This window comes from Alosa sapidissima, chromosome 9 (genome assembly GCF_018492685.1).
Source record: "Alosa sapidissima isolate fAloSap1 chromosome 9, fAloSap1.pri, whole genome shotgun sequence".
In the NCBI taxonomy this organism is placed as follows: domain Eukaryota; kingdom Metazoa; phylum Chordata; class Actinopteri; order Clupeiformes; family Clupeidae; genus Alosa; species Alosa sapidissima.
In genome coordinates this window covers 6,275,371-6,299,572 of record NC_055965.1, presented here as the reverse complement: position 1 = coordinate 6,299,572, position 24,202 = coordinate 6,275,371, and the positions used below count along the sequence as shown (strand labels likewise).

The 24,202-nt window shown below is 43.8% G+C and overlaps 2 protein-coding genes across 3 annotated transcripts; one reads left to right on the top strand and one right to left on the bottom strand.

Annotated features, from left to right (window-relative positions):
* The first annotated feature begins 652 nt into the window (after positions 1 to 652).
* LOC121719261 (phosphoribosyl pyrophosphate synthase-associated protein 1-like) lies at positions 653 to 20,477 on the top strand. Of its 2 annotated transcripts, XM_042104725.1 has the most exons (11): positions 653 to 1,091; positions 1,481 to 1,587; positions 4,748 to 4,800; positions 5,214 to 5,280; positions 9,812 to 9,984; positions 12,539 to 12,654; positions 12,964 to 13,019; positions 13,879 to 14,024; positions 17,588 to 17,658; positions 17,906 to 18,052; positions 18,716 to 20,477. In XM_042104725.1, the coding sequence occupies exons 2-11, from the start codon at positions 1,505 to 1,507 to the stop codon at positions 18,872 to 18,874; spliced, it is 1,071 nt and encodes a 356-aa protein (XP_041960659.1). In that variant the 5' UTR covers positions 653 to 1,091; positions 1,481 to 1,504; the 3' UTR covers positions 18,875 to 20,477. The 2 variants fall into 2 exon arrangements, with proteins under 2 accessions (XP_041960659.1, XP_041960658.1); XM_042104724.1 differs by lacking the exon at positions 653 to 1,091 and having other exon boundaries at positions 1,098 to 1,587.
* Positions 20,478 to 22,219: 1,742 nt separating this feature from the next.
* LOC121719818 (ras-related protein Rap-2a-like) lies at positions 22,220 to 23,998 on the bottom strand. The gene has a single exon (XM_042105599.1). The coding sequence runs from the start codon at positions 23,750 to 23,752 to the stop codon at positions 23,111 to 23,113; it is 642 nt and encodes a 213-aa protein (XP_041961533.1). The 5' UTR covers positions 23,753 to 23,998; the 3' UTR covers positions 22,220 to 23,110.
* Positions 23,999 to 24,202: the final 204 nt, after the last annotated feature.

The window sequence follows — 24,202 nt, the reverse complement described above, 5'->3', positions numbered from 1 at the left end:
GGATATTCTTCCTACAGGCAGTAGGGGCGGGCGAGAGAGCCTTCATTCGCCCCGTAATGAGTCATTTAACCATATACTGATTTACGAAGATGATTAACACGAAAACGTTGCCTGGTGTCCCTTTAAATGCCTTTTCCTTTCACTCCTACAATGCTGGGTAATTGTTGCTTTTTATAAATAAATGTAATTAGAATTAGCCTATGTCCTTTATTTTTGTAACTTGTTGTTGTGTGGTTTCATTAAATTGACATGACTAGTCACATCAACTATAGCCTACTTTTGACTGAATTATGTTACTTTGGTCACATTTGTTTAAATGTACCTGTTTCTTTATACTTTTTAAAACAGGCTAATTTCTAAGGCTTAGTAGCTCAACAACATTCTATTTCTTGTGGCAAGTTTAAAACTGAAGTGAAACACTGCAGTCCCAGCCCCACTAGCCTGTAAGCCTAGTTACAAATGAAACGGAAGAGTCTCTCCTTCAGGCTCTAAAATGCAATGCAGTGTTTTGGACATCCTCTACTTTGACCGGTAGACATTTCATAGATGTGATTAGCTGAAATATAACAGGAACCGCCTTCTTTTCCTCGTGATGCCAAACTCACAGTGGTTGTATCGGACTGTCTGTCAACTACTCGGTTTAACCAATGAAAACGTTTGTGGGATTTTTTATTCTGACCGCATTGCAACAAAGTTTACAGTGGTGCAAGTGTAGCTTTATTTTTGTTATCCTTTATCCGATTCCACGTTTAATACAGTCTGAAAAGGATGTGAAAGGGCAACATTTAGAAACAGTTAATCGACTGTTATGTAATACGCCTAAGGAGCGAAGTACAAACGTTGCTATTGCCCAGTTTTTTTTCCTTGTTTATGGCATGGTAGACAAACCCATCGTTGTGCGAACGATCGATGACTGGTTCTCTAACCGTAGTTAATAGTAGTCTACACCCATAGGTGGCTGGTTGCTTTCGAATTGGTTTGGGTTGTAATACCTAGTTCGGTGAAACAGCGTATAAGAAAATTAAGGCCAGCAAGTAGCTCGTGCTTTTTCCGAGGTCCCGCTGGTTTTTAATGCAGAATCACTGTATTCAGTAAGTTACCTTTCTTCTGATCAGCGTTGCTGGTAGTAGTCTACAGTTTTTGTGCTATGCTGGTGGATTTGTTTTTCGCAGGTAGCGACAGAGGAAAACGGGTCACTGAAGTTCCAGTTAGCCGTAGCTGCCACAGGGCATATGTCGTTGAAATGTTGTCTGTATAACCAAGTCTGATGCATCAAGACTAGAGTATAGGATATTAGTCTACTTTACTATAAGTGTAGGTTTGTCATTTATAGAAAGCCACATAGCTAAAGCTTGTCTTGATTATACCACTGTACATTTGTTGTCTTGCGGAGAATCAGTGTTAGCTAACAGTTGAAGACATGCCAAAAAGTCGTCTAGGACCTCACAAGTCTCTTCTCTTTCATTCTAAATCACCAAAGCTGTCCTATGATTATCAGTCAAGAATGAATGTCGGGAAAAGTGGCTATCGTGTCTTCTCTGCCAACTCTACCACAGCAGGCACAGAGCTCGCCAAGAAGATCACAGAGTAAGTGCTTTAACATTTTCTTCTGTATACTTACATGGTTGAATTGTTTACTTTACTGAAGGCTTTAGTGTTTCCCAGTTAACCCCTTTGGAATATCTGATGAACAAGAATGTCCTGGAGCACTGTAGTTAAACGTGTGGTCTGCTCTCATCTGTTTGCTGTTTCTCTCTTTCCAAGGCTGGCCTGCCAGCCTGGCATGTTGTCTTTGTCAGAGTGTGGCCCCTCACCCCTCAGCCAAGTCAGACCTCAGTGACACATTCTATCTGTGAGCGAGGTGCTGGTGACTCCCTGATCTGCTCGGACAACAGACTATCACTCACCGGGACGGCATTAGGACTAGCCCAGGGTCCGCACTCTCTGTGTTGAGTTTGGGTCATGTATCGTGTTTCGGGTTTTAAGACCGCACAAACCATAACAGCAGAGTGCCTTTTAAGGTATTGGACAAGCAAAGTAGCCAGTTTGTGGAGTAAGTCAAATGACCGTTGAGCAGTCTTCCTCGGCTTTAGGGATTTTTACTGTCAGACCTATTTTATGTTTTACTGAGGCAAGAACCATTGTGTAGAGCATATCAAAGACTTTTTGAGCCTACAATCTCTAGAGACCCTCACCGGTAGAAAAACTTCCTTTGCTAGGATCTCTTGCGCTGGATGGCCTGTGTGCCTGCACCAGTTATTTATGATTCAAGCAAGGCACTGTCCTGGAAACATGAACTAAGATGAAAGGCTCACAAGCAACAACCCATTAAACCCTGAGCTGTTCCCTAGAAGAGCTGATCTGAGTACAGTGATACAGATGTTTTTTTTCCCTCTCCAAATGATGGGGATCAAAGACAGAGACATTGAACAGATGTGCTGTGTCACTGTGATGGGCAGGCTGGGGTGGCTATCCTGCTGAATCAGGTAATGGCTGCCAGCCACAGTCCTGTGTCTGTCGGACAAGCATTTCAAGATCACACACACACACACACACACTTACAGACAAACTGACAGATGCACACAGCACACATACACTGAAATACTCAGGGGGATCTGAAAGAGCAGTTGCCCTTTGGGGTGAAATTGGGCAGTTATTTCCTACCTGTCCTGTCCCTTAGCCACTTGTCCTATCCATCCTGGCCCTGTCACTGGGAGATGGGCGATGGGAAAGGGAACCCTAACCTTTCATTAAAACAATCAGCTGGAGCCCACTTACAAGGGACCACCTGCTTCATACTGTCTGCCCAGCAAAATGGCCCCCTCATTCAGCAGAGTTATGAGTGGGCCAAAATGGCCTGCCCTGTTCTCCTGTTCTTTTGATCATTCTCATTTAACAATCCCCCTTTTGGAATTAGGATGTTAGTTTTCTTTACTTTATTACTGTCTTGGCCCTTCACTGACATAATACTACAGGAGAAATAATAATCTTTTTTTTTTTCCGTTTCACTTTCAGGGCCTACAGTATGTCCTCTAACAGTCACAGACGTCTCCCAGCAGAGAGGACACAGCCCCATATGGGCGAGTGTGCAACAGTGCGCTGTGTTGCTGCGTCAACTATGAGGCTTTAAACTTTATTGACCTGCCTTGCCCTCTTAGCCATAGCATGCACAAACAGACCAGCACGAGGGCTGGTCACTCCGTGTAGCAGAGGGACACCCATTTTGTCCATACTATCTTGACACTTTTATGACCCCTAACCTTTTGTGTCCATTTTTATGAGAGAGGCTGTTATCAGCGGACAGTCAACATAATAGGGACCACCCCTCTGTAACTCTTGCTTGTGTCATTGAGTGCCCATTTCCTTCTTCTGTCCTCTGGGGGGGTCAGCGTGTTGAAAGGTGGACTTCATGTCTTGCATATAGCTGCATACAGTATGGTTAGTGTTTTAGTCAGCTGTCTTCAGGAAGTTGATAACCTTGCCTTGCTTTATCTGCTTGCTTAACACAGGAGGTAGGAGTGAATTTGGTCATAAACTGCTTTCTGCTTTTGTTTCTTTGTCCAATTGTATGTGCTCTCTACTGTGGAATCCCTGGAATTGGTTGCTTAAAGGAGAATTCCGGTGTGATATTGACCTAAAGTGTATTGAAACATGATACCGAGTGTGAACGTATGTCTCATAGCCCATCTCGACTTGTCCCCTGCACTCCAAAATCTGGCGCTAGTTAGCCGATGCTACCAACAACTTTTTCAGTAGTGGTGCTTCGGCATCGGGCTAGCCATGCAAATAAATCACTGTTTTACACCCATTTACGAGGCTCAATGTATCTCCACACTTCATTGGTAGACTTCCTAGGGCCCTGACATTTAAAACGAGACATTGAGAACTTTGAAAAAGCACTGGTAGTTTACTTACAAGACGATTTATACAGACAGTATCTTCACGAAGTTTAACGTTTGCAGCCATCTTGAATTTAGTCACGATAAGTCGAGCAACGAGTAAGAATGAACAGGTATGATAAGGGATCAGATTCCAAAAATAATTCAGTGGAAATGCATGGATTCCAGTTTCTTCCAGTAGCAGCAACTGGAATCCATGCATTTCCACTGAATTATTTTTGGAATCTGATCCCTTATCATACCTGTTCATTCTTACTCGTTGCTCGACTTATCGTGACTAAATTCAAGATGGCTGCAAACGCTAAACTTCGTGAAGATACTGTCTGTATAAATCGTCTTGTAAGTAAACTACCAGTGCTTTTTCAAAGTTCTCAATGTCTCGTTTTAAATGTCAGGGCCCTCGGAAGTCTACCAATGAAGTGTGGAGATACATTGAGCCTCGTAAATGGGTGTAAAACAGTGATTTATTTGCATGGCTAGCCCGATGCCGAAGCACCACTATTGAAAAAGATGTTGGTAGCATCGGCTAACTAGCGCCAGCTTTTGGAGTGCAGGGGACAAGCCGAGATGGGCTATGAGACATACGTTCACACTCGGTATCATGTTTCGATACACTTTAGGTCAATATCACACCGGAATTCTCCTTTAAGAGCATGTGTGTGTGTGTGTGTGTGTGTGTGTGTGTGTGTGTGTGTGTGTGTGTATGCACGTTTGGGTGTGGGTATGTGTTTGTTTGTTTGTGTGTGTGTGTGTTTGTTTGTTTTGTGGGTTGTAAAAGTACTTTTGTCTTGTGGGTGGTGATTGTGAAAATACGTAGTCTATTCACGTGTGTGCATCTCCCCCAACAGGCGCCTTGGTGTTGACTTGGGAAAGTCTGTGGTCTACCAGGAGTCCAACAGAGGTCTGTGAACTACATGCTTCTTAATCCAAGCACAGTGTTTCCCACAGCATTGAATTCCATTTGTGGGGGTTGGTTTGCAGAATTAACTTGAATACAACAGTTTTTAACAAATTAGCACAGCATGGTTGTGATGCTAACCAGATTTAAGCACAATTTAGTACAACCTGGAAAATCATTGTGTGGTGGTCAATGTTGATATTGTGTTGGGCCGCCACAAATAAGTCAATGTATGGGAAACACTGAAGCATAACGTTATCCTCAGAGTAGTCGAGTAGTTTAGATGGTGAAAAGTGTTTTTGTCATGTATTTCTCTTGTTGTGTTGCCACTAAAGTTTGCCTGTGTGTTAGCAAGCGTCCTTGGTGACTGAAATACATTGTTCTATTTTCATCATTTTTTTTTCTTCCTCTGATAGAAACAAGAGTAGACGTGAAGGAGTCTGTGCGTGGACAAGACATCTTCATCATCCAGACAATCCCCAGGTAAGGTGTTCTCAGCGGCCCGAGCGGACTGAGTGAGTGAGTGAGTGACCTACATCATGGTCAGGTGTTAGTGTCAGTGGTCATGGAAACGAGGCCGCTACAGAGTGCTGTGGTGTCACCGCGCTGGAGTTGGTTTTGTTGCAGTGCTGTCTAGTCAGCGGGGTCAGACCGCCAGTGAAGCCTGCGGCGTGCCACTGCAGCTCAAAGGGCATTTGGAAATGTGCTGTGCCACTTTTGACACTCACCACTACGTTTGAAAAAAACAAAAAAAACAGGCTGACCCAGAACTCATGCTGTTTCTGCAGATTTGACAGCACAGTTTCTGCCGTCTATCAGATGGACTGAAGCAACATACAGTACAGTAGAAGGTTGAGTCATTTAATCTTGTATTCAATAATTCAGCCTATTTTAATGGAGAAAAGTAGTCACTGCAGTTTGGTATCACTGGTATCACCTAAATAAACATGGACCAGGGAAATCAGAGGAAAGAGTTGAGTCAGAGAAAAAAACATGATAGACAAATGATCAGAACATCTCCAGGAAGCCTGATGTTCTGGGGAACACATTTGTGTATTATTAACAAGTTTAAGGTGAATGGGACTGAAGCCGACTTCACTGGATGAGGCTGCAAGAGGAACATTGACCCCAGGCTGAACAGAAACATATTGGAAGACAAATTCCAAGGTGAACTCTGACGTCGAGGTATCGTGTCTGATCACACCTACAGTCCAGTTTTGGACAACAGTGGGCTACGTGGAGGACTTCACTGTTGAAAAAACATATTAAAGCCACAACACAACACCCTCAGAGTGGCAGCAGAGTGGCTGCTGTATCCTGTTGCACATGGATGCCAAAATCGACACGCAACTGAGCCTTTCTGCAATCCAGACGCAGACGCAACGTGGGCAATGTGTTAAAGCCTTAAGTCATATGAGAGTATGAATGTTATCTTACATTATGCAATTTTCCTTTCCAATCACACATAGTATCACATTGCTTAATGCTGTTAAAGGAGAATTCTGGTGTGATATTGACCTAAAGTGTGTTGAAACATTATACCAAGTGTGAACGTATGTCTCATAGCCCATCTCGGCTTGTCCCCTGCACTCCAAAATCTGGCGCTAGTTAGCCGATGCTACCAAAAGCTTTTTCAATGGGGTTGCCTCGGCATCGGTCTCATTTTAAATGTCAGGGCCCTCGGAAGTCTACCAATGAAGTGGCCATACATTGAACCTCGTAAATGGTGTAAAACAGTGATTTGTTTGCATGGCTAGGCCGATGCCGCGGCAACCCATTGAAAAAGCTTTTGGTAGCATCGGCTAACTAGCACCAGATTTTGGAGTGCAGGGGACAAGCCGAGATGGGCTATGAGACATACATTCACACTCAGTATCATGTTTCAGCACACTTTAGGTCAATATCACACATATTGAATTCTCCTTTAATGGTGTAAAAAAACAAAAACTACCATCATAAAGCATTTCCAAAGTTATCGCGGCCATGGTGTTATCACAGATAAGAACAAAGACCTCAAATATCGAAATCGGTATCGGTCTTGGTCTTGGTCTCCCATATCGGTCGGGTTCTAAGTGACCGGTCACAGTTCCGCTGGAGAAATGTCTTTTGGACGGATGAGGTGAATCTGGAGCTTTTTGGCAAGTTACATCAGTTCTATGTTCACAGATGAAGGTGTCCAAGACAAGAACACCATACCAATTTTGAGAGATGGAGGAGGCTTGGTTATGTTTTGGTGCATGCGTTGCTGCATCTGGCCCAGGGTGCCTAGACTCTGTGCATGGCACATTAAAGTCTCAGGACTAAAAGGTGTCCTGGAGTGAAACAGTCCAGTGTCAGAAAGCTCAGTCTCACTCACAGGTTATTGGGTTCTCCAACAGCATAATGAACCAAAACACATGGCTGAACGCACCCAAGAATTGTTGAAGAAAAAATACTCGACTTTTCTGAAGTGGCCTTATATGAGTCCAGTCCTAAATCTCTTCAAACATCTCTGAAAGTAGCTGAAACATGCAGTTTACTGATGGCACTTTGCAGTTTGTTCAGGAAGAGTGGGCAAAACTATCTGTTGACTGATGCAGAAGTCTCATTCATTGCTACAGAAAGCATTTGTTGGAAGTGATTAAAGGTCTCTTAAGGTACCAATTTCAATCAATACCATTTGCATTTGTTTTAATATTTAAAATATTCTGTTGAGTCAAATGTGAAGTCTAACTTTTATGAATGCAAATACTGATCACTGTTGTCAGTTTCAAATTACAAATTCAAATTACAAAGAAAAAATTGAGGCTTTTGCTTTTTTCATGGAACTATTTCAGCCATGACTGTATGTTTGTATTTCTCATTATTTTACCTTTTCTTTTACCTTGTTGCACGATCTATGGTCTTATAAATTGACTCCATGCCATCTTAATTGTCCTTGCAAGTAAAATGTGGCTAGTGGCTATGCTCTTTAAATCATATTGTTGTGAATAACAAAGACTCTGTGCTGGTCTGTAAGGTGAGGCCTTGTTTACGTGATCGAGTTCCATTCCGTGGGTGCAGTGACACAGATGAATGCATGCCTTCACTTTTGCTTCACGTCCAGTTGAATGGAAGCACAGATGAGATGACTGGATGAAGAAGAGTACTGGCCTCTTGTGACCCTTATAGACAGACACACAGCATGGGTTTTCATATCAGAAGTGTAGCAGATCTAAATACATACCTGATGGTACTTGAATTTCTTTTCAAAACAAAAAAGAAAAGTAAAGGAATTAAAGTAAAGGAATTAAAGTAAAGGAACTCAACTTTGTCCATGCATGTTGGCATCCGTTTCTGTTATTTCAGTCGCACACTCTTTTAGTGTCGTGGGGTGTGAGTTAGTCTTAGTGTGCAATAGCAGTCCTGTCCCGAGGTCATACCCTTTAACGAGTCATCCATTCAGGCATGGCTCTCAGGTGTTTGTCTTAAACTGTGTCCGTTACTGTGTGTGCAGGGGGACAGTCCACTGAGGTGATAGACCTGGCACTCACTAAGATTAAAGATTAAAGAAGCTATCTGTCTATGACTGCATCATTTTATATACCAACACCGCAGTTTTTGATTAGCTTAGCTTAGCTAGCATGGTTGTGGGGGCAGTGTTTCCCACAGAATTGAATTATATTTGTGGTGGTATGTTTGCAGAATTAACTTGAATGCAACAGTTTTTAACAAATTAACGCAGCGTGGTTATGATGCCATTTTATGCCAACAACTGCAGGATTGTTAATGTTTTCTTTAAACGTGCATTTAGGTTGTTGAGATACAAGGAGAGGCTGTGCAAAGGTGCACATAGCTCTTCTATAAACTAATTCCATCCCATTTAAATAGTACAACATGAAAAATCATTGTTTGGTGGTCAGTGTTGATATTGTGGTGGGCTGCCACATATAAGTGAATGTATGGGAAACACTGGGGGGCCTGTGGGGCTGCTCAGTCCAGCACATTAGCAGAGTTTTGTTTTGTGGAAAGGATCTGGTCCGGCAGCTCCTGCTGGTAAGGTGAGCTGGTAACATGAAGAGTGCGAGGTCAGAGCTTCCATCACTTACTCATTAGTGTCTGGTTACAGAAGAGACCGGGACTAGGGCATTACATCTGGCTCTGTGGGGGTGACTGCAAGAGACCAGTGATAAAGAAATTCTCTCAATGCATGTAATAAAACACGGTAACAAAACATATTTTAATAATAACATAACATTATTACTGCCTATAAAATATTATAGGGCATTTTTATTGCCTTTTTGGATATTTGGGTGTTGCCAACAGTTTGACAGTGGACAACAGAAGAGGCTTACATGGGTGCATTCTCAAGGTGCATGCCATACAGAAAGATGAATTTGTAAAATTGGGGAGTAATGATGCATTTGGGGTTTCTGGAGGTTGCATGGTACGCATCAGCGTTGGACCTACACGACCTCGTTTATACAGAAAACTCCCTTATTTTCCATTGATGGACCAGTCTGTTGGTAGGAACCTGACATAAAGGTCAATTATAAAAATGGAAGACTCACTTTAAAAGCATGGAGAAAAGCTGACTTGTGCTTTACGTGAACAATGGCTGCTTCCTTTAAAGAGGTCTAATGGGCTTGAGAAATGCTTCTCAGATACAGGGTTAAACGTGCATGCCTTGGCACAAGTGCCCAGGCGCCTGTTTCTGGAAAAGCTGTAGTCGAGTGCCAGTATTGGCACAGTGTCAGGACGGTAATACAAGATGGCGTTCATGTTTCAAAAGGAGAACTACTCATAATCGAGCTGAAATGAAAGCAGCCAATTGTGATGTCCAAGTGGAAGCCTGTCATTCATTCTGATTAAGTGCAGTGGGACAGGTTCTATTACTCTATTACTACTACTTACAGAAGATGGATAGACCACTTACATTTTCCAATCAATAGAAAGACTGACACCTCACCATGCTTCGCCTCAATAAAATCTTCTCTCTCTTCCACTTCTCTCTCTCTCTCTCTGTCATCTCTCTGTTTTTTTTTTTTTCCTGAAGAGATGTGAACACCGCCATCATGGAGCTGCTGATCATGGCCTACGCCCTGAAGACGTCGTGCGCTAAGAACATCATCGGGGTGATCCCATACTTCCCCTACAGCAAGCAGTGCAAGATGAGGAAGAGGGGCTCCATTGTGTGCAAGCTGCTGGCGTCCATGTTGGCCAAAGCAGGTAGCTACTGTGTTGCGTATATCCATCTCTCTGTCCATCTACCAGTCTTTCCTGAACAGGGAACTAGCCTTTAAATCTACCACAGTTGTAGTCAGGTTTACAGTGACTTCCCTGACAAATTACTGTTCAGCAGGATGGCAGGCTGTCAATAGCTTGCTTGTGGCTTTGCATGTGTGTGTGAAGAGTCACTAATGCTCAGTGTTGTGTGTAACGAGTTACAAAGTAACAAGTTACAGTAACGTAACTACTTTTTTGAGTAAAAAGTAGTGTAACGCGTTACTACTGAAAATTTGGTAACGTAACGTAGTTCCTTTTTCATATCGGCACAACGTTACTTTTCCCAGGGACAGATTTGACAGCGACGCTGCTTTCTCAGTTGCGCGCTTGCGCAATAGGCACAAGCTCCACACAGCAGCCTACGTGACAGAGGCTGGTAGCATGAAGTGCAATCATAGCTCCACATGGTACGTGACGCTAACTTCTGAGGGATGGAGGTAGTCTAGTACTTCGAACTCATTGAAACAAAGGGGAGGAATGTGAGTGTTAGTTGTAGCCTAGCCTAGCCTAGAAATCTAGACGCACCCTAGCGGCAGCAAATGTGGGTCTGGCTCGTCAGGCTAAGCCTAGCCTACACTGTCCCCTGATTTTGTCTACTGCCGTTAACTCAACTGCCAGCCTATTGATACGATTTGCACAAGCTTTTCATCAAATTTCGGAGGAGCGCCTGTTTAATGAAGGAGTATAAATCTATAAAAAAAGCCCTCATATATTTTGTGTTCGCCTATATGCCCAAGATGTAGCGAGGCTATGTTATTTGATATTGTTTCATAGGGCTTTAGTGGTGGTGTTGAAGCCTACAGTATAAGCCCAATGTTTTCTTGTCAAGTGCTCTGTTTGTGGCATTTTTTATAATAAAGAGCACAAAATAAATACCTGTTATGTCCTCCATAGTAGAACTTTATGTCGGCCTACACATTTAGGAACAGATATTGGGTTCTGCCCAAAGTCGAGCAACAAAAGTAACGTAAAAGTAACGAGTAACGTAATAAGTTACTTTCCATAGAGGGTTACTAAGTAAAGTAACGGGTTACTTTTTTCAGAAGTAACGAGTAACGAGCAAACACTACTTTTTAAAAGTAACTTCCCCAACACTGCTAATGCTTGTCTAGAAAGTGATTGCTGGGTCTGCTCCCACTCACTCAAATGCTCTCCCAAAGGCTTATGTTAGTCCTCAACCGCTGTGTTCGTCCAAGCAGTGTCTTCTGGCATTGCCACTTCTACACACACGGCAATCCAGATTATTTTCATCTGTAGTACCCCCGGGTGCCACCAGAGCAGGGGTGTCCCTCTTTATCTTCAAGAAGCTCTTAAAGACTGAACTCTTCAGAAGCTCTTGAAGACTGAACTCTTCAGAGAGTACCTCTTCTCCGTACACATCTGACAGCCCAACACATCTAACAACTCAAAAATCTAACAACCCAACACACCTAGCAACCCAACACACCTAACAATCCAACTAGGGATGTAACGATATAAAAATGTAACCTCACGGTTATAGTGACCAAAATTATCACGGTTTTCGGTATTATCGCGATATTTTTAAAAGTGTGCTCAATATGTTCAGAAAGGACTAATAGGCCTACACAAGCTGAAATAGTTTCAAAAAGTGTGACAGCATTTACTATTACAAAATATAGGCAAAACCTTATCAAAAGTGCAACATTTAACCAGGGACACTGGAACTCATTTTCATCTGAGGGTGCTCATAGAGGGGGTGCTGAGGGAGGCTAAAAGATTGTTACTGAGTAGATGTGATTCTTTTATTCTGGTGCATTTTAAGGTGGTCTATTGCTACTGGAGAAGGGCATATTTTCATTCACATTCATAGGCCTACATCCTGACTGCACAAACAAACCTGGCTGAGCTGAGCATTCTTAATTCATAGCATAACGTTACCGTGACATTGTGTGTTGACCCGTTCACTTTTTCCTTGGTCATGTTTAATTGGCTTTGTGCCACAGTTAAATCCATTAAGTAGATAACAGAATCAGTAGGGTACCAGTTTTGTTTCATTGTACCATGCCTACTGTATGTCAAAAGCAGGCTTGGATGAAGCTGGGAAGGATTAAACACACGGTTTCCACACCGTGATAATCATCCATGATAATCATGATATTTGAAATGAAAACGGTAATTGTTATCGTCAACATTTTTATCATGGTTTACCATTATACCGGTAATCATTACATCCCTAAACCCAACACACCAAACATGCACTTTACCATGCACTTTATTCTACATCCTTCTAGCTGCTTTTTTTGTTTATTTGGTCTTCTTTGCAATGTAGCTTGAATGTGAATAATCATTTTTTCAGTAGCTGTGGATAAAGGTGTCAACTGAATGAATAAATGTAAGTGAGTTGAGATGGCAGAGCTGCTTGTTGGCTCTGGTGGAACTGCAGGGTAACACTACAGCAGTACAGGCCACCAGCCTCATCAACACCTTCCCGACCAAAGTGTTAATTTCTCCTCTCTTACCACCTGCTGCCTGACAGGTTTAACTCACATCATCACCATGGATCTACACCAGAAGGAGATCCAGGGCTTCTTCGGTTTCCCCGTGGACAACCTGCGGGCTTCGCCATTTCTCATCCAGTACATCCAGGAGGAGGTGCGGAGGAGTACAGTCTACCTGCATCTATGGGATCTGTTATGTTTCTTTATGCTGCTTTGAGGCACTTTTTCTCTGGTGCTGAGACATTTGACCGATGGCAGTCACTTAACATTGAAAAGTTGAAGAGTTGATGTTGAACTTCAATATTTTAAAGTCATACCTTTAGATTAAGTTCTGAAATGTATATGTTGCTGTTCTGAGTTGTTTAGTTAAGTAAAAAACTACAGTATTCTAGTGCTCTTTGAAAGGTGCAAACTGATCATGGTCAGTTAGTAATATATCGCCTCATTTTCTCTTCCTGTTCAGATCCCAGATTACAGAAATGCTATTATTGTCGCCAAATCCCCCTCGGCTGCAAAGAGGTAAAGAAAGGTTGGGATTACTTAGGATGTATTCCTGCTGCTCAGTTGGCATAACATAATGTGCACAACGTTAAGGTCAGGCCTTTTAAACACACACACACACACACACACACACACACACACACACACACACACACACACACACACACACACACACACACACACACAGGGAAACAATGGATGCTTTCACTCACTTTATTTTCACGGTTCCATTGGATGAAAATCTCATCCAAAAGTCTAATGTTACAGTATTATAGCGATCTGGAATGTCACTTGGAAGCACAATATTCTGGCCATGCTTGTCAGTATTGTAGGAGTGTGGAATACAACAGCAATAGAACACAATACCAGGATTTGAACGTTCTTTTGTGGAAAATACCACATTTTGTTAATGGCATTTGTAAAAAGTAGCTAATCAATTAGGGAAATAGAGATGTTGTGTGAAATATATCCCGCAGGTCTTTCACACTGGATCCTTTGTTTTTTGTGTGGGTTTGAGTAGGAATTTGACCGTTGTAACAGATAGTTGGGACTAGCCAAAAATGTGACTTCTTGTCTTGTTGCACCTTCATGTTTTTCCAGATTTAGACCCCACTAAATCTGGAAAAAAGACTGTTGTACAGTAATTTCCTGTGTATTAGCCACATTGTGCGTAAACCGCAGGACAGAGTTTTATGCAAGTTAAAAAAAAAACATATTAATACCAAATTAACTGTCCCCGTGTACTAAACCTCATAGCTGAAGACATTTTGCAAAATCAATGTCTAAACCACAGCTAATAGTTGGGAAATTACGGTAATGTGTTAACTCATGAAGATGAACTGAATTCATCATGAAGATATTTTGTGTGTTCATGCAGAGCTCAGTCCTATGCGGAGAGGCTGCGTTTAGGGCTCGCTGTGATGCACGGAGAGGCGCAGTGTTCCGAGTCAGACATGGCCGATGGACGTCAGTCTCCCCCTCTGGTCCGCTCATCCAGTGGACACCCCGGCCTAGACCTGCCCTGTAAGGAACTGCCTCTCCTCTTAACACACACACACACACACACACACACACACACACACACACACACACACACACTTTAAATTCTTAAGAGCAGATAGTAAGATAGTCATTAACACACATTTGAAACCACACATTAAAAATGCACTTTAAAAACACACACTTTAAATACAGTACTTCATGGTAATGGTTTATAGCACTAAAATGCAAACAAAGACTCACAAAACACACATTCACAGTTATTATTCTCCCAGGTTTTGTGGAATGAAAGGTTATTCACTCAAAGATTTTATTGAAGCCTTGGAAGGAAACGACTGGGCTGGACGTCTCGCCAAGATGAGTGCCCAGCTAAGCTCTTACAGCACTCTCCCCTCCCCACTCCCAGCCTCTGATCCCGGGGGAGAGTGGACACGCCGGCCATTTAACAGGCAATTAAAGGCTGTTTGTAGTGCGGAGAACATGGAGTTCATGTTCTGATTACTCTTGCTTGGGTGACCGCCACTCGTGACTCGAGTGTTTATTGGGAATCGGGGCAGCCTCCGGTCATTCGGAGCGCATTTCGTCTCTGTGGGAATGGACACGACAAAAGTAACTATTAGTGTGCATCCAGCCATTTGTTGCTGAAATTAATTCTCTGAAATGCCTGGTCATGTTAACCAAAGCCCTTGAGAGCTTGTTTGCCAAAATACATTTTCTCTCAGAATTATTGTTGTTTTGCTTGAAAAACAACAAACCTGCTCCACCTGGTTATAACTTGATGTAGCAAAATTCATGGTAAAGCCATGCCCTCTCCGCGACCGACCATCACCATTTAGGTTAAATAATTCCATATTGAACCTCACTTGACTGTTTTCGGCTTTCATTACACAGCATGGATCTTGGTGCTGGACGCTCTCCCTGTGCTGTATATTCACTTGTTCAGTGCTAAACACTCCCACTTGACACTCCCATAGTGCATCTCTCCTGAGTACTGTACCAAGCGCCCTATAGCAGCCAGAGGGGCAGTGCGGGCAGTGGGCCGACTCATCCCTCTAGTGCCGCAGAGCTCCTCTGGTCTCCTTGGTCACTGTGTTGGGTCAGCACTCTCCCTGTGTGTGGAGCTCCTATTCGGTGAGTGTGTTGGGTCAGCACTCTCCCTGTGTGTGAAGGTCCTATTCGGTCAGTGTGTTGGGTCAGCACTCTCCCTGTGTGTGAAGGTCCTATTCAGTCAGTGTGTTGGGTCAGCACTCTCCCTGTGTGTGAAGGTCCTATTCGGTCAGTGTGTTGGGTCAGCACTCTCCCTGTGTGTGAAGGTCCTATTCGGTCAGTGTGTTGGGTCAGCACTCTCCCTGTGTGTGAAGGTCCTATTCAGTCAGTGTGTTGGGTCAGCACTCTCCCTGTGTGTGAAGGTCCTATTCGGTCAGTTTGTTGGGTCAGCACTCTCCCTGTGTGTGGAGCTCCTATTCAGTCAGTGTGTTGGGTCAGCACTCTCCCTGTGTGTGGAGGTCCTATTCGGTCAATGTGTTGGGTCAGCACTCTCCCTGTGTGTGGAGTAGTAGCAGAATGGGAGGCTGAGTGGGTGAGGGTATTCCCAGAGCCTAAGACACCACTGATCCAGAGTCAGACCTCACCACACCTCACTGCTGTTGTCTTTGAATGACTGGAGGACCACAATTAAATGTTTAGCTGTTAGGTTAGATCTTTCACATATATCTTCGTTAGTGATTTTAAATGATTGTGGCTTGATGACTGCTTGGGTGTGGGGTGTGCGGTGTGTAAGTCCCTCATGACTGTGACAGGGCTGTGACTGGGAAAAGCACAGCTGTTGCCTTCGCCCTGCAGTGGTATGCGTCACCTGTGGTTTCTCACCACAAAACATTGTTCCATATCCAGTTAGCCTGGACAAGAAGGCACTGGAATGCTGTTTCTGCTCTAAGTGTGTGTGTGTGTGTGTGTCTGTGTGTTTGTGTGTGCTTGTTTTTGTTTGTTTGTGTTTGTTTGTGTGTGTGTGTGTGTGTGTGTGTGTGTGTGTGTGTGTGTGTGTGTGTGTGTGTGTGTGTGTATGTGCATGTGTGTGGCTGTGCACTCATGGCTCTGTCTGAACTAAAGTGTTTTGTTATGTGATCCGTCTCTCCACTGCCAACCCAGGGAGGCACCAAGCACCGTTCCCTGGAATAGAGCTTCCAAGTACGGCCGCTGCTCTGGCTCTAGCTCTCTCCTCTCTGCTTCTAGAATATAGCCACCACGCTAACGCTAACGACGGCTCCCCCATCTCAACCTCCTGCATGTAAACTCCCATTGTCCCCTGCCTGAGGGCTTTCAACCTCCAGCCATTATGAACCCCTTTGAATTCCAGTCACCTCCTACGATCCGTATAGCCCTAAAAATAGACCCCCAGTCCACATGGGTCCATTGAACTGAAGATAACATGTATATGTAGAAGGTGTGAATACAGCACGCCTCCTCGTCTTACTCCTTTTGTTCTTAATGGCTAAGATTGGAAGCTCTCTCTCTCTCTCTCTCTTTCTCTTTCTCTCTCTCTCTCTCTCCTTTCGCTCTGAAGATCCTGGCTATGGTCAGATGATCTCTGCATATTGAGCAGCCATCCTCTCAGAGTTCTGATTTGGCTTTGTCGCAGGAGGTGGATAAGATAATTACTTCCCAATTGGCTCATTTCCTTCAGCTGGTGGCAGAGCACAGACAGTTCCTGTTTCACTGTCATCATCCCTGTTAGCGATGTTGTGTTAACACAGCCGTGAAAACGTGATGAGAAGTCTGCTATAGCTAACACACTACACTATAGCTTGCCCACACTCAAGCCATCAACTTTATTCTCAATTGACTGAAATCATTTCAGTGTTCTCTGAGCACCTATAGAAGTCACATTAGAGAGACATTACTCTGATTTCATTATTCCATAGATCACTTTATTAAAATGTCCAAAGCCAGCTTCCTTTGTATGACCAGAGAAAGCTAGCTCTAACAAGGCAGTGTTTTATTCTGGTCCAGTTCCCCTGGGGGTAATACCAATTTGTTTCAGTTCATATCTTTTCATAGTTTTTGTTTTCTGCGCATGTTTCTCATGACATCATTTGCAAGAGGCCTTATTTGGTCTTGGGCAAGAGGCCTTATTTGGTCTTGGGCAAAGCTGCATGAAGGAGGCAGTTTTCAATGGGTGACTGGAGCTTTTAGATACACTGCCTATATGACATTCTCATGGGCGATGTTCTAATTTGTTTGCATGGCCTATTTAGAGTGGATCCTCCTCCTTAGAGTCTTCTCTTGTGTTCCTGCGTTCTATTTTGAGTCTGATACCAGTGCTTAAGAATCATTAGCTGCTGTTGGTGTATACAGCAATCAATCACTAGTTGCTGTTTTTAACTGAGCCAATTATATGGTATCATAGTTGTAGTTCAACTGGATCTTCATTGACATGTGCAGTGGACTAATGCATTCTCACTGGTCATCTGGAATTTCATTTTAATTTAATTTACCTGACATAATTAGCCCTTGTTTATTTGTGATTTGACGTGTCAATATTTTGTTTACTGTGTATCTCTGAAAATTGTTTTTCTTTTGTGTTGCAGTGATGATGGCGAAAGAGAAACCTCCTATTAGTGTGGTGGGGGATGTCGGTGGCCGAATCGCAATCATTATCGTAAGAATGCTTTACTACATACTCTGTGGAACAGTCACTGTGACTTAACAGTTTGAAGACATCCACAGTTATGCTGACATTACTGTGAATTCATTTGTCCTCCACTCTTGTTCATTCAAGACACTGTAACTAGCAGAAATGCCATTCAGGACAGAAATATAGCAAAACAAACAAGCCGATGGAAGTTGTTAAAGATTTATTAGTTGAACTGCATTTATTTTTTTTAACATCTTCACTTTGTTAACAGGACGACATCATAGACGACGTGGAGAACTTTGTGGCCGCTGCTGAGATTCTGAAGGAGAGAGGTGCCTATAAGATCTACATCATGGCCACCCACGGCCTGCTCTCCGCTGATGCCCCAAGACTGATAGAAGAGTCTGCCATTGATGAGGTAAGGGTTTCTTATATGCACTGCTTCATCCATAGATGTTGATATGTATGATGCTTACTAATTTAAACCTGGTTACATGGCATTACAATGATTTGGATTTTTCAATTATACCTGAATTTTTGTTGTGTTATTTGATATCTAAATCCTATGTCCATTCTCAATCACATGACATCAGATTAGTTTAAACTAAATTGCAGAATTTGTCCAGTCCGGTCACTAAAACACTGTAAAAAAGCTTTTGGAAAAACTGCTCAGGGTTCACCAGTGACAGGCAAAAGACACATGAGGGCGCTGTTGAGCCACAAAATAGATTTCAGTTTACGGAATACTTCACAGGAGGGAACTTGATCAGCTCAAACTTCCCCAAATGCAACAGTCATATATTAGTCCCTGATTGTTTGTATCTGGACTGCATCAGCACAAACTTTATTCTCACATGGTCTTCTGTGACTTTGCTCTGTGGAATATACTTCAATGGCCTCTCTAGCTACCATAGTTAACGACATCTGTATGTAATACAACTTACAGGATTACACATTGGTACATTAACATATCATGACATTGTTGCTCTGTTACTTGAGTGATTATTATTAGTTAGTTCAACATCCTGTTTCTCTCTCTCCTCTCTATCTCTCTCTCTCTCTCTCTATCTCTCTCTCTCAGGTGGTGGTCACTAACACGGTCCCTCACGAGGTGCAGAAGCTGCAGTGCCCAAAGATCAAGACTGTGGACGTGAGCATGATCCTGGCAGAGGCCATCCGCCGCACCCATAACGGCGAGTCCATGGCCTACTTGTTCCGGAACATCACCGTGGACGACTGAGCCTGGCCAAGGAGCCCAGACAGACCAGCAGGAGCGCTGGGGTGGGGGAGGAGGGACCAAGTGGCAGCCTGTTACCCATCGTAACACACACACACACACACACACACATACAGATACAGATACACACACACAAACACACACACACACACACATACAGATACACACACACACATACAGACACACATACACTGATACTGACACTGCATATTACTCGAGCACCACACTCTCGTACATTCTATATTTACCGTATGCAAATACAAATACAAAGGCTTTCACAAACCACTGCAGATACTTGTTTTGAACCCACCCACAAATTCTCACACGTACACGGACATGAACAGAGGCCCACACACTCAAGACATGGGGCCAAGATGCAGTGAGACCAAGGATCCAGCCACTCTTGCCTTCTATTAGCATTTCTTATCTCTATATAGGGGTGTTGTATGTCTGATCTAGGCAACTATGTTTGACTATGTAGCAAATGCAGAAAAGACTGCACTCACATGCAAAATCACATGTGAGATGACTCTTTTTTCCATGTGATGCATGCCTGCCTAATACAGTGTGCTTCAACCATGCATTGTCTTCTGAGACATCCTTTGGGAAGTTCTATTTTCCTGCACTTGATTGTAGCAATAGGCTTAGCAGAAGCTAACTTCATAGAAGGACACTAGATTTCATAGCTTTTGGAGATCAAACTTGGAATGTTTTCCGTATGCCTGAATTTCACCTTGCCATTTTCTCTTTTTTTTTTGTTTTCAACTAAAAAAAACATTTATGAAGACATTGAAAAAAAAAGATGAGTTTTGAAGTAACCCGATTCCCTGGCTTATTCAAAGTCCATATTGAAAGCTAATGACTTGCCTTAAGAGTACAACACTGTAATGATTATACCCACTCCAGTATACAGTCTACCTTTCTGGACATGGGTCCATGTTTCCTTTATTTCCTTACTGTACTGTGACTGAGCAGTAAAGCAGAAGCTGTTTCTTCTTGTTTCCTTGTTTTTAAATAGACACCGATACATCTTTCAACACTCAAGCTGTGCACAGTGTCCAAGGCAACAGGACTTTACTTTGTAATTATTCCAAACTATTTTGAGGTGAGGGGGATTTACTGTATGCAAGGCCCTTAATGTGCAGACATTACGGAGTTGCCCTCTTCTCGTTTCGACAGTTTGATGTTTTCAGTGAGGAACCTCGCGTCCCCACGCAGCCTTTACTAGGGTGTGATTTCAATACTTGGTCTGAATGACTTTCAGTTCTTCTTGGAGTTTTAAAAAAAATAAATAAATCATGCATGCAGCCTTCGTCTGTGTTTTGTCACACAGTCCTCCACTGTGATGTTCTGTCTGTGTTAGCTGAACAGCCTAGCCCCAAGACAGGAGTTGCATTACCAGATAATGGACTTGGATCCACCTGAGTTCAGGTGCCCAGCCCAGAAGCCTCAAGCTAAACATGTCTATCCTGTACGCTCCCACCACCCAGAGGCTTTCATCCGCCTTTTGCTTACAAAAGCAAAAGTCGCTTAATATGGATTTATGTTTACATTCACTACCATCAGCTTTTCTTCTTGGTTCAATAAAGTATTTTTGCCCTCTTTTCTTACAGTCTTCTTCTCAGTCTTTTAAATCACTCGCTGTGATGTAGATGTACTGTACGTGAGTTGACTGATTGCTGACAGGTTAACATTTACACTGTGTTGTGTGATTGATGATGTAGCATTCAGTCCAGCCATGTGTCTGCTGACCTTACACCAAACAGTCAGTCAGCCAGCCACACCCAATCTGCCTGCACAACATGCTCGTAAGCTCATAAATCAACATGCCCCACTGGCTTTTTCCCACAACACGGGGTGTCAGTACTTGGTCCAAAGTGCGATCACATCAGAGTCGAGGACCCTATACTTGTTCTAAACTCCTCAGGCTTCCCTAAAGCAGTCTCTGTGGAGCTTTGACCAAGTCCAGGGGCAAAGACAGGATGAGGGCTTTGGATAGACACTTTTAACACAGAATGGGGTTAGTAGTAGTGCATAGAAAAAAGCATTTGCTTTTGCTCTCAGAGTTGTTACAGTATATTAGCTCAAAGCAGTTTAAAATTATTTGCTGTACAGTATATGCTTATTGAGTGTTGACGTGTCAACGGAAAACCTCACTTCCCCAAAAGAGACTTTGCATATTGTGAGGTTTTGTAAGGCATATGTATATAACCTACACATATCCATACAATAATTCTCTGTGTATTCATCAACAACAATTTGTTTTATCTCACATACCTCGATGGTTGTAACATCCACGTCTGTGTTGCTGAGCTGTAAGTGTGTGCGGGGGGTTGAGGCTAGTGCAGCCGACTATTTAAACCCAGCTCGAAGAGGAACCAGATAGCAACGGCCCACAGGCCACTTCCTCGTGTGTCGGTAAGGAAACAATGCCCCTGGTATCGTAGTAGAGGGAAAGGGGAAACACATGGGCCTGTGTCGTGCCATGTGGTTTCTGTATCTGAGTGTGTGCTCAGAGGGTTCATTGTGTCGCCTTTGAAGACACCCCTCTCACAATATTACATATCCTATAGGCATGTTATCAGGGGGCTAGTGTACCACTGGACGTTTACCATGTGTTTACCAGTGTACCATGTAAATGCATGTTCAGGTTTTATGGATGTTTTATGGGGAGGGAAAGGGTTAACTAATTTTCAATGACACATACAGAAGTTGCTTAAACAAAAAGGCTATTCCTCGATGGGCTGTCCATTTTGTCAACACAATTTATTATTTTAAGGTGAATGTTGAAGGTGAGTGTGGTGCTTATGTTAACGACTTCAGAATTCGAATTGCTCTGATAAGCTGGATGTTGCATAGAGATGTCAGATTTAACCAGTAGGGGGCAATGTCTGCTAGCTTATTTCATAGCCTATGTTTTGTTTTTCAACACCAAAGCGTAGTTCTTCAAAGTCTTTCATTGGCGGAATATGTTGATTCAATGAAAATGTGGATGTAGGTTTAATGAAAGAAGCCAAACTGAATAGGAAAGGTTTAAGGGCTTCAGTGTTCCGGGAGGAATCTGATCTAGGCCTATCTAAGCAGGATAAGGTAGGCTGTCCAAATGTCAACAGAACTTTCTCACAAGCGCAAATAGACAGATGTCAGGTAAAGCCTAAAATGTTTGTCTAGTCATTTGTTGAAAGACCCACAGTCATCCAGCCTTAACTCGTTAAACAGCCTTTTATTTTCTCCACCCAGGGAAGCCTATAGTTTTATCACGAGTAATGTAAATGTCACCGTGATAACAGCTGTAAACACGGCTTCTTCATTATACTGGGCTGGCGCCAAAAAAGAAAACACGTGCGGTTATTTCCTCTGTATTTTATTTGTGTAAAGGTCATTCCACATATAACAATGCACAATAACAGTTATTGATGATAGAAAAACGTAAAGCATATTTACACTAAACATTAAATTGGTTCAACTGTAAAATATATTATAACACTCGAAATGAAAGTGCATAATAGACATATGTCTGCAACTACCTCACTTACATTGGGTAAGTTCGATTCATGCTTTGACAACAATTTGAATTCTGACAGGACTAGTTCTGTAAACAATCTCCTCCAGCTGTACAGATTCCACACACTTAACACAAACATGTTCATGTTCACAACCAGGAAATAACCCTGGGCTTTTATCTTCTTTTGCAATAAATACATGTGTATGTTCACTTTGACAAACATTCTTGAAGTCAAATTGCAAATGAACAAAATATACACATTGAAACTTTAAAAAAAGGACATAAAAAAAGCTTTTCATTGATCATATTTTGGACACCAGAAGCTATTACCATGACTTGTGCAAAGGGGAAAATAAAGCATATGAAATGCATGTGGCCACAGAGGGCTTCTTCAGCCTGTACAGCCGTGCTCTCATGTCACAGTTCACCCTGTGAGATGAGTCTTCTTTACACGTGTCCACCTCTGTCCCCACTTCAGTATCCGTCTCACCTGCGCCTGTCTGATGGGTCAGAGTGACCTTGGACTCGGGGTCAGATGCACTTTGAGCGCCACCGTCAGCATTCACATGTCCACCTGAAGCTTTCCCCAGAGTCTCACTCTCCGGTGTGGGGTCGTCTCATCACCCAGCGGCTTCTTGCCCCCGGACGTCCTCCTCATCTTCATCTTCCTCTTCCTCCTCTGCCCCTGCTCTCTCCCTCTGAGCTGCCCCCCTGCCCCCACCCCCCCCCCCGAGTTACGAGACGGTGCAGCTGTTGGTCTTGTTCATGGGCGGCCGGAGGAGCCCGATGTCCTTGGGGAAGGTCTCGCGGCGGCGCCGCAGCGCCGGGCTCACCTGGCTGGGCAGGTGCGCCTGCTGGAGCAGCTCGCGGAACACCTCCACCACGTTGTCGTTCTCTTTGGCCGAGGCCTCCAGGAAGCTGCTGTTCCAGTCCAGCTCCACGGTGGACACCACGTCCTCGGACGCCACCTGCCGCTCGGTCTCGCGGTCCGCCTTGTTGCCCACCACCACGATGGGCGTGCACTTGTCCGCCTTGACCTCCAGGATCTCGTCCCGCAGGCTCTTCACAGCCTCCAGCGACTCGGGGTCGTTGATGGCGTAGACCAGAGCGAAGGCGTCGCTGTTCTGGATGCTCAGCTTGCGCATGGCTGGGAAGGAGTAGCTGCCGCTGGTGTCCATGATCTCCACGGTGACCTTGAGGCCGCCCACCTCGTACTCCTTGCTGTGGAGCTCCTCCACGGTGCGCCGGTGCTTCGGTTCGAAGGTGTCCGCCAGGAAGCGCTGGATCAGGGCCGTCTTGCCCACGCCGGCCGCCCCCAGGAACACTAGGCGGAGACGCAGCTGAGACTTGTCCTTCACTTCCATGTTGGTGGTCATCTGGCTTTGTCTTCTTGTTTTGATTTTGTTTATCTCAAAAAGGTCTTCTTCCTCTCCGTCTCTGCGTCTGTCTGTCTGTCTTGTTGTCAGCCCGTCTGTGCTGTTGAGATCTCTCTGTTTGTCGGGTGCCGAAAAACTCTGTGCTCTGTCAAGCGGACTGCTGCACTTGTTGAATCAGTGCTGCGTATTGAAGAGAAGTGTCTGGTGTAACTCTCTCTCTCTCTCTCTTTCTCTCTCTCTCTCTCTGTGAAAGCACAGGTGCGTCTGGAGCCAGGACGGAGCCCACGCTCCTATTTATGTGTATTGTCAGTGACTACGGCTCCTCGCTGCCAACCCCCGACCAATTAACTCGCAGCAGGGCACTGAGGCACGAGCCCAGAGGAGCCAATCAGAGGACTTCATGCAAATTGGACCAAGACTTGTTTTTTGCGAGGGAGGGAGGTCGCAGGA

Bases quoted from the DNA above. Each gene is read 5' to 3' on its own strand.
- LOC121719261 (XM_042104724.1), top strand. From the start codon at position 1,421: ATGCCAAAAAGTCGTCTAGGACCTCACAAGTCTCTTCTCTTTCATTCT. The intron at 9,985-12,538 runs GTAGCTACTGTG...GCTGCCTGACAG, and splicing joins GTCCATGTTGGCCAAAGCAG to GTTTAACTCACATCATCACC. The intron at 12,655-12,963 runs GTGCGGAGGAGT...CTTCCTGTTCAG, and splicing joins TCCAGTACATCCAGGAGGAG to ATCCCAGATTACAGAAATGC.
- LOC121719818 (XM_042105599.1), bottom strand. From the start codon at position 23,752: ATGACCACCAACATGGAAGTGAAGGACAAGTCTCAGCTGCGTCTCCGC.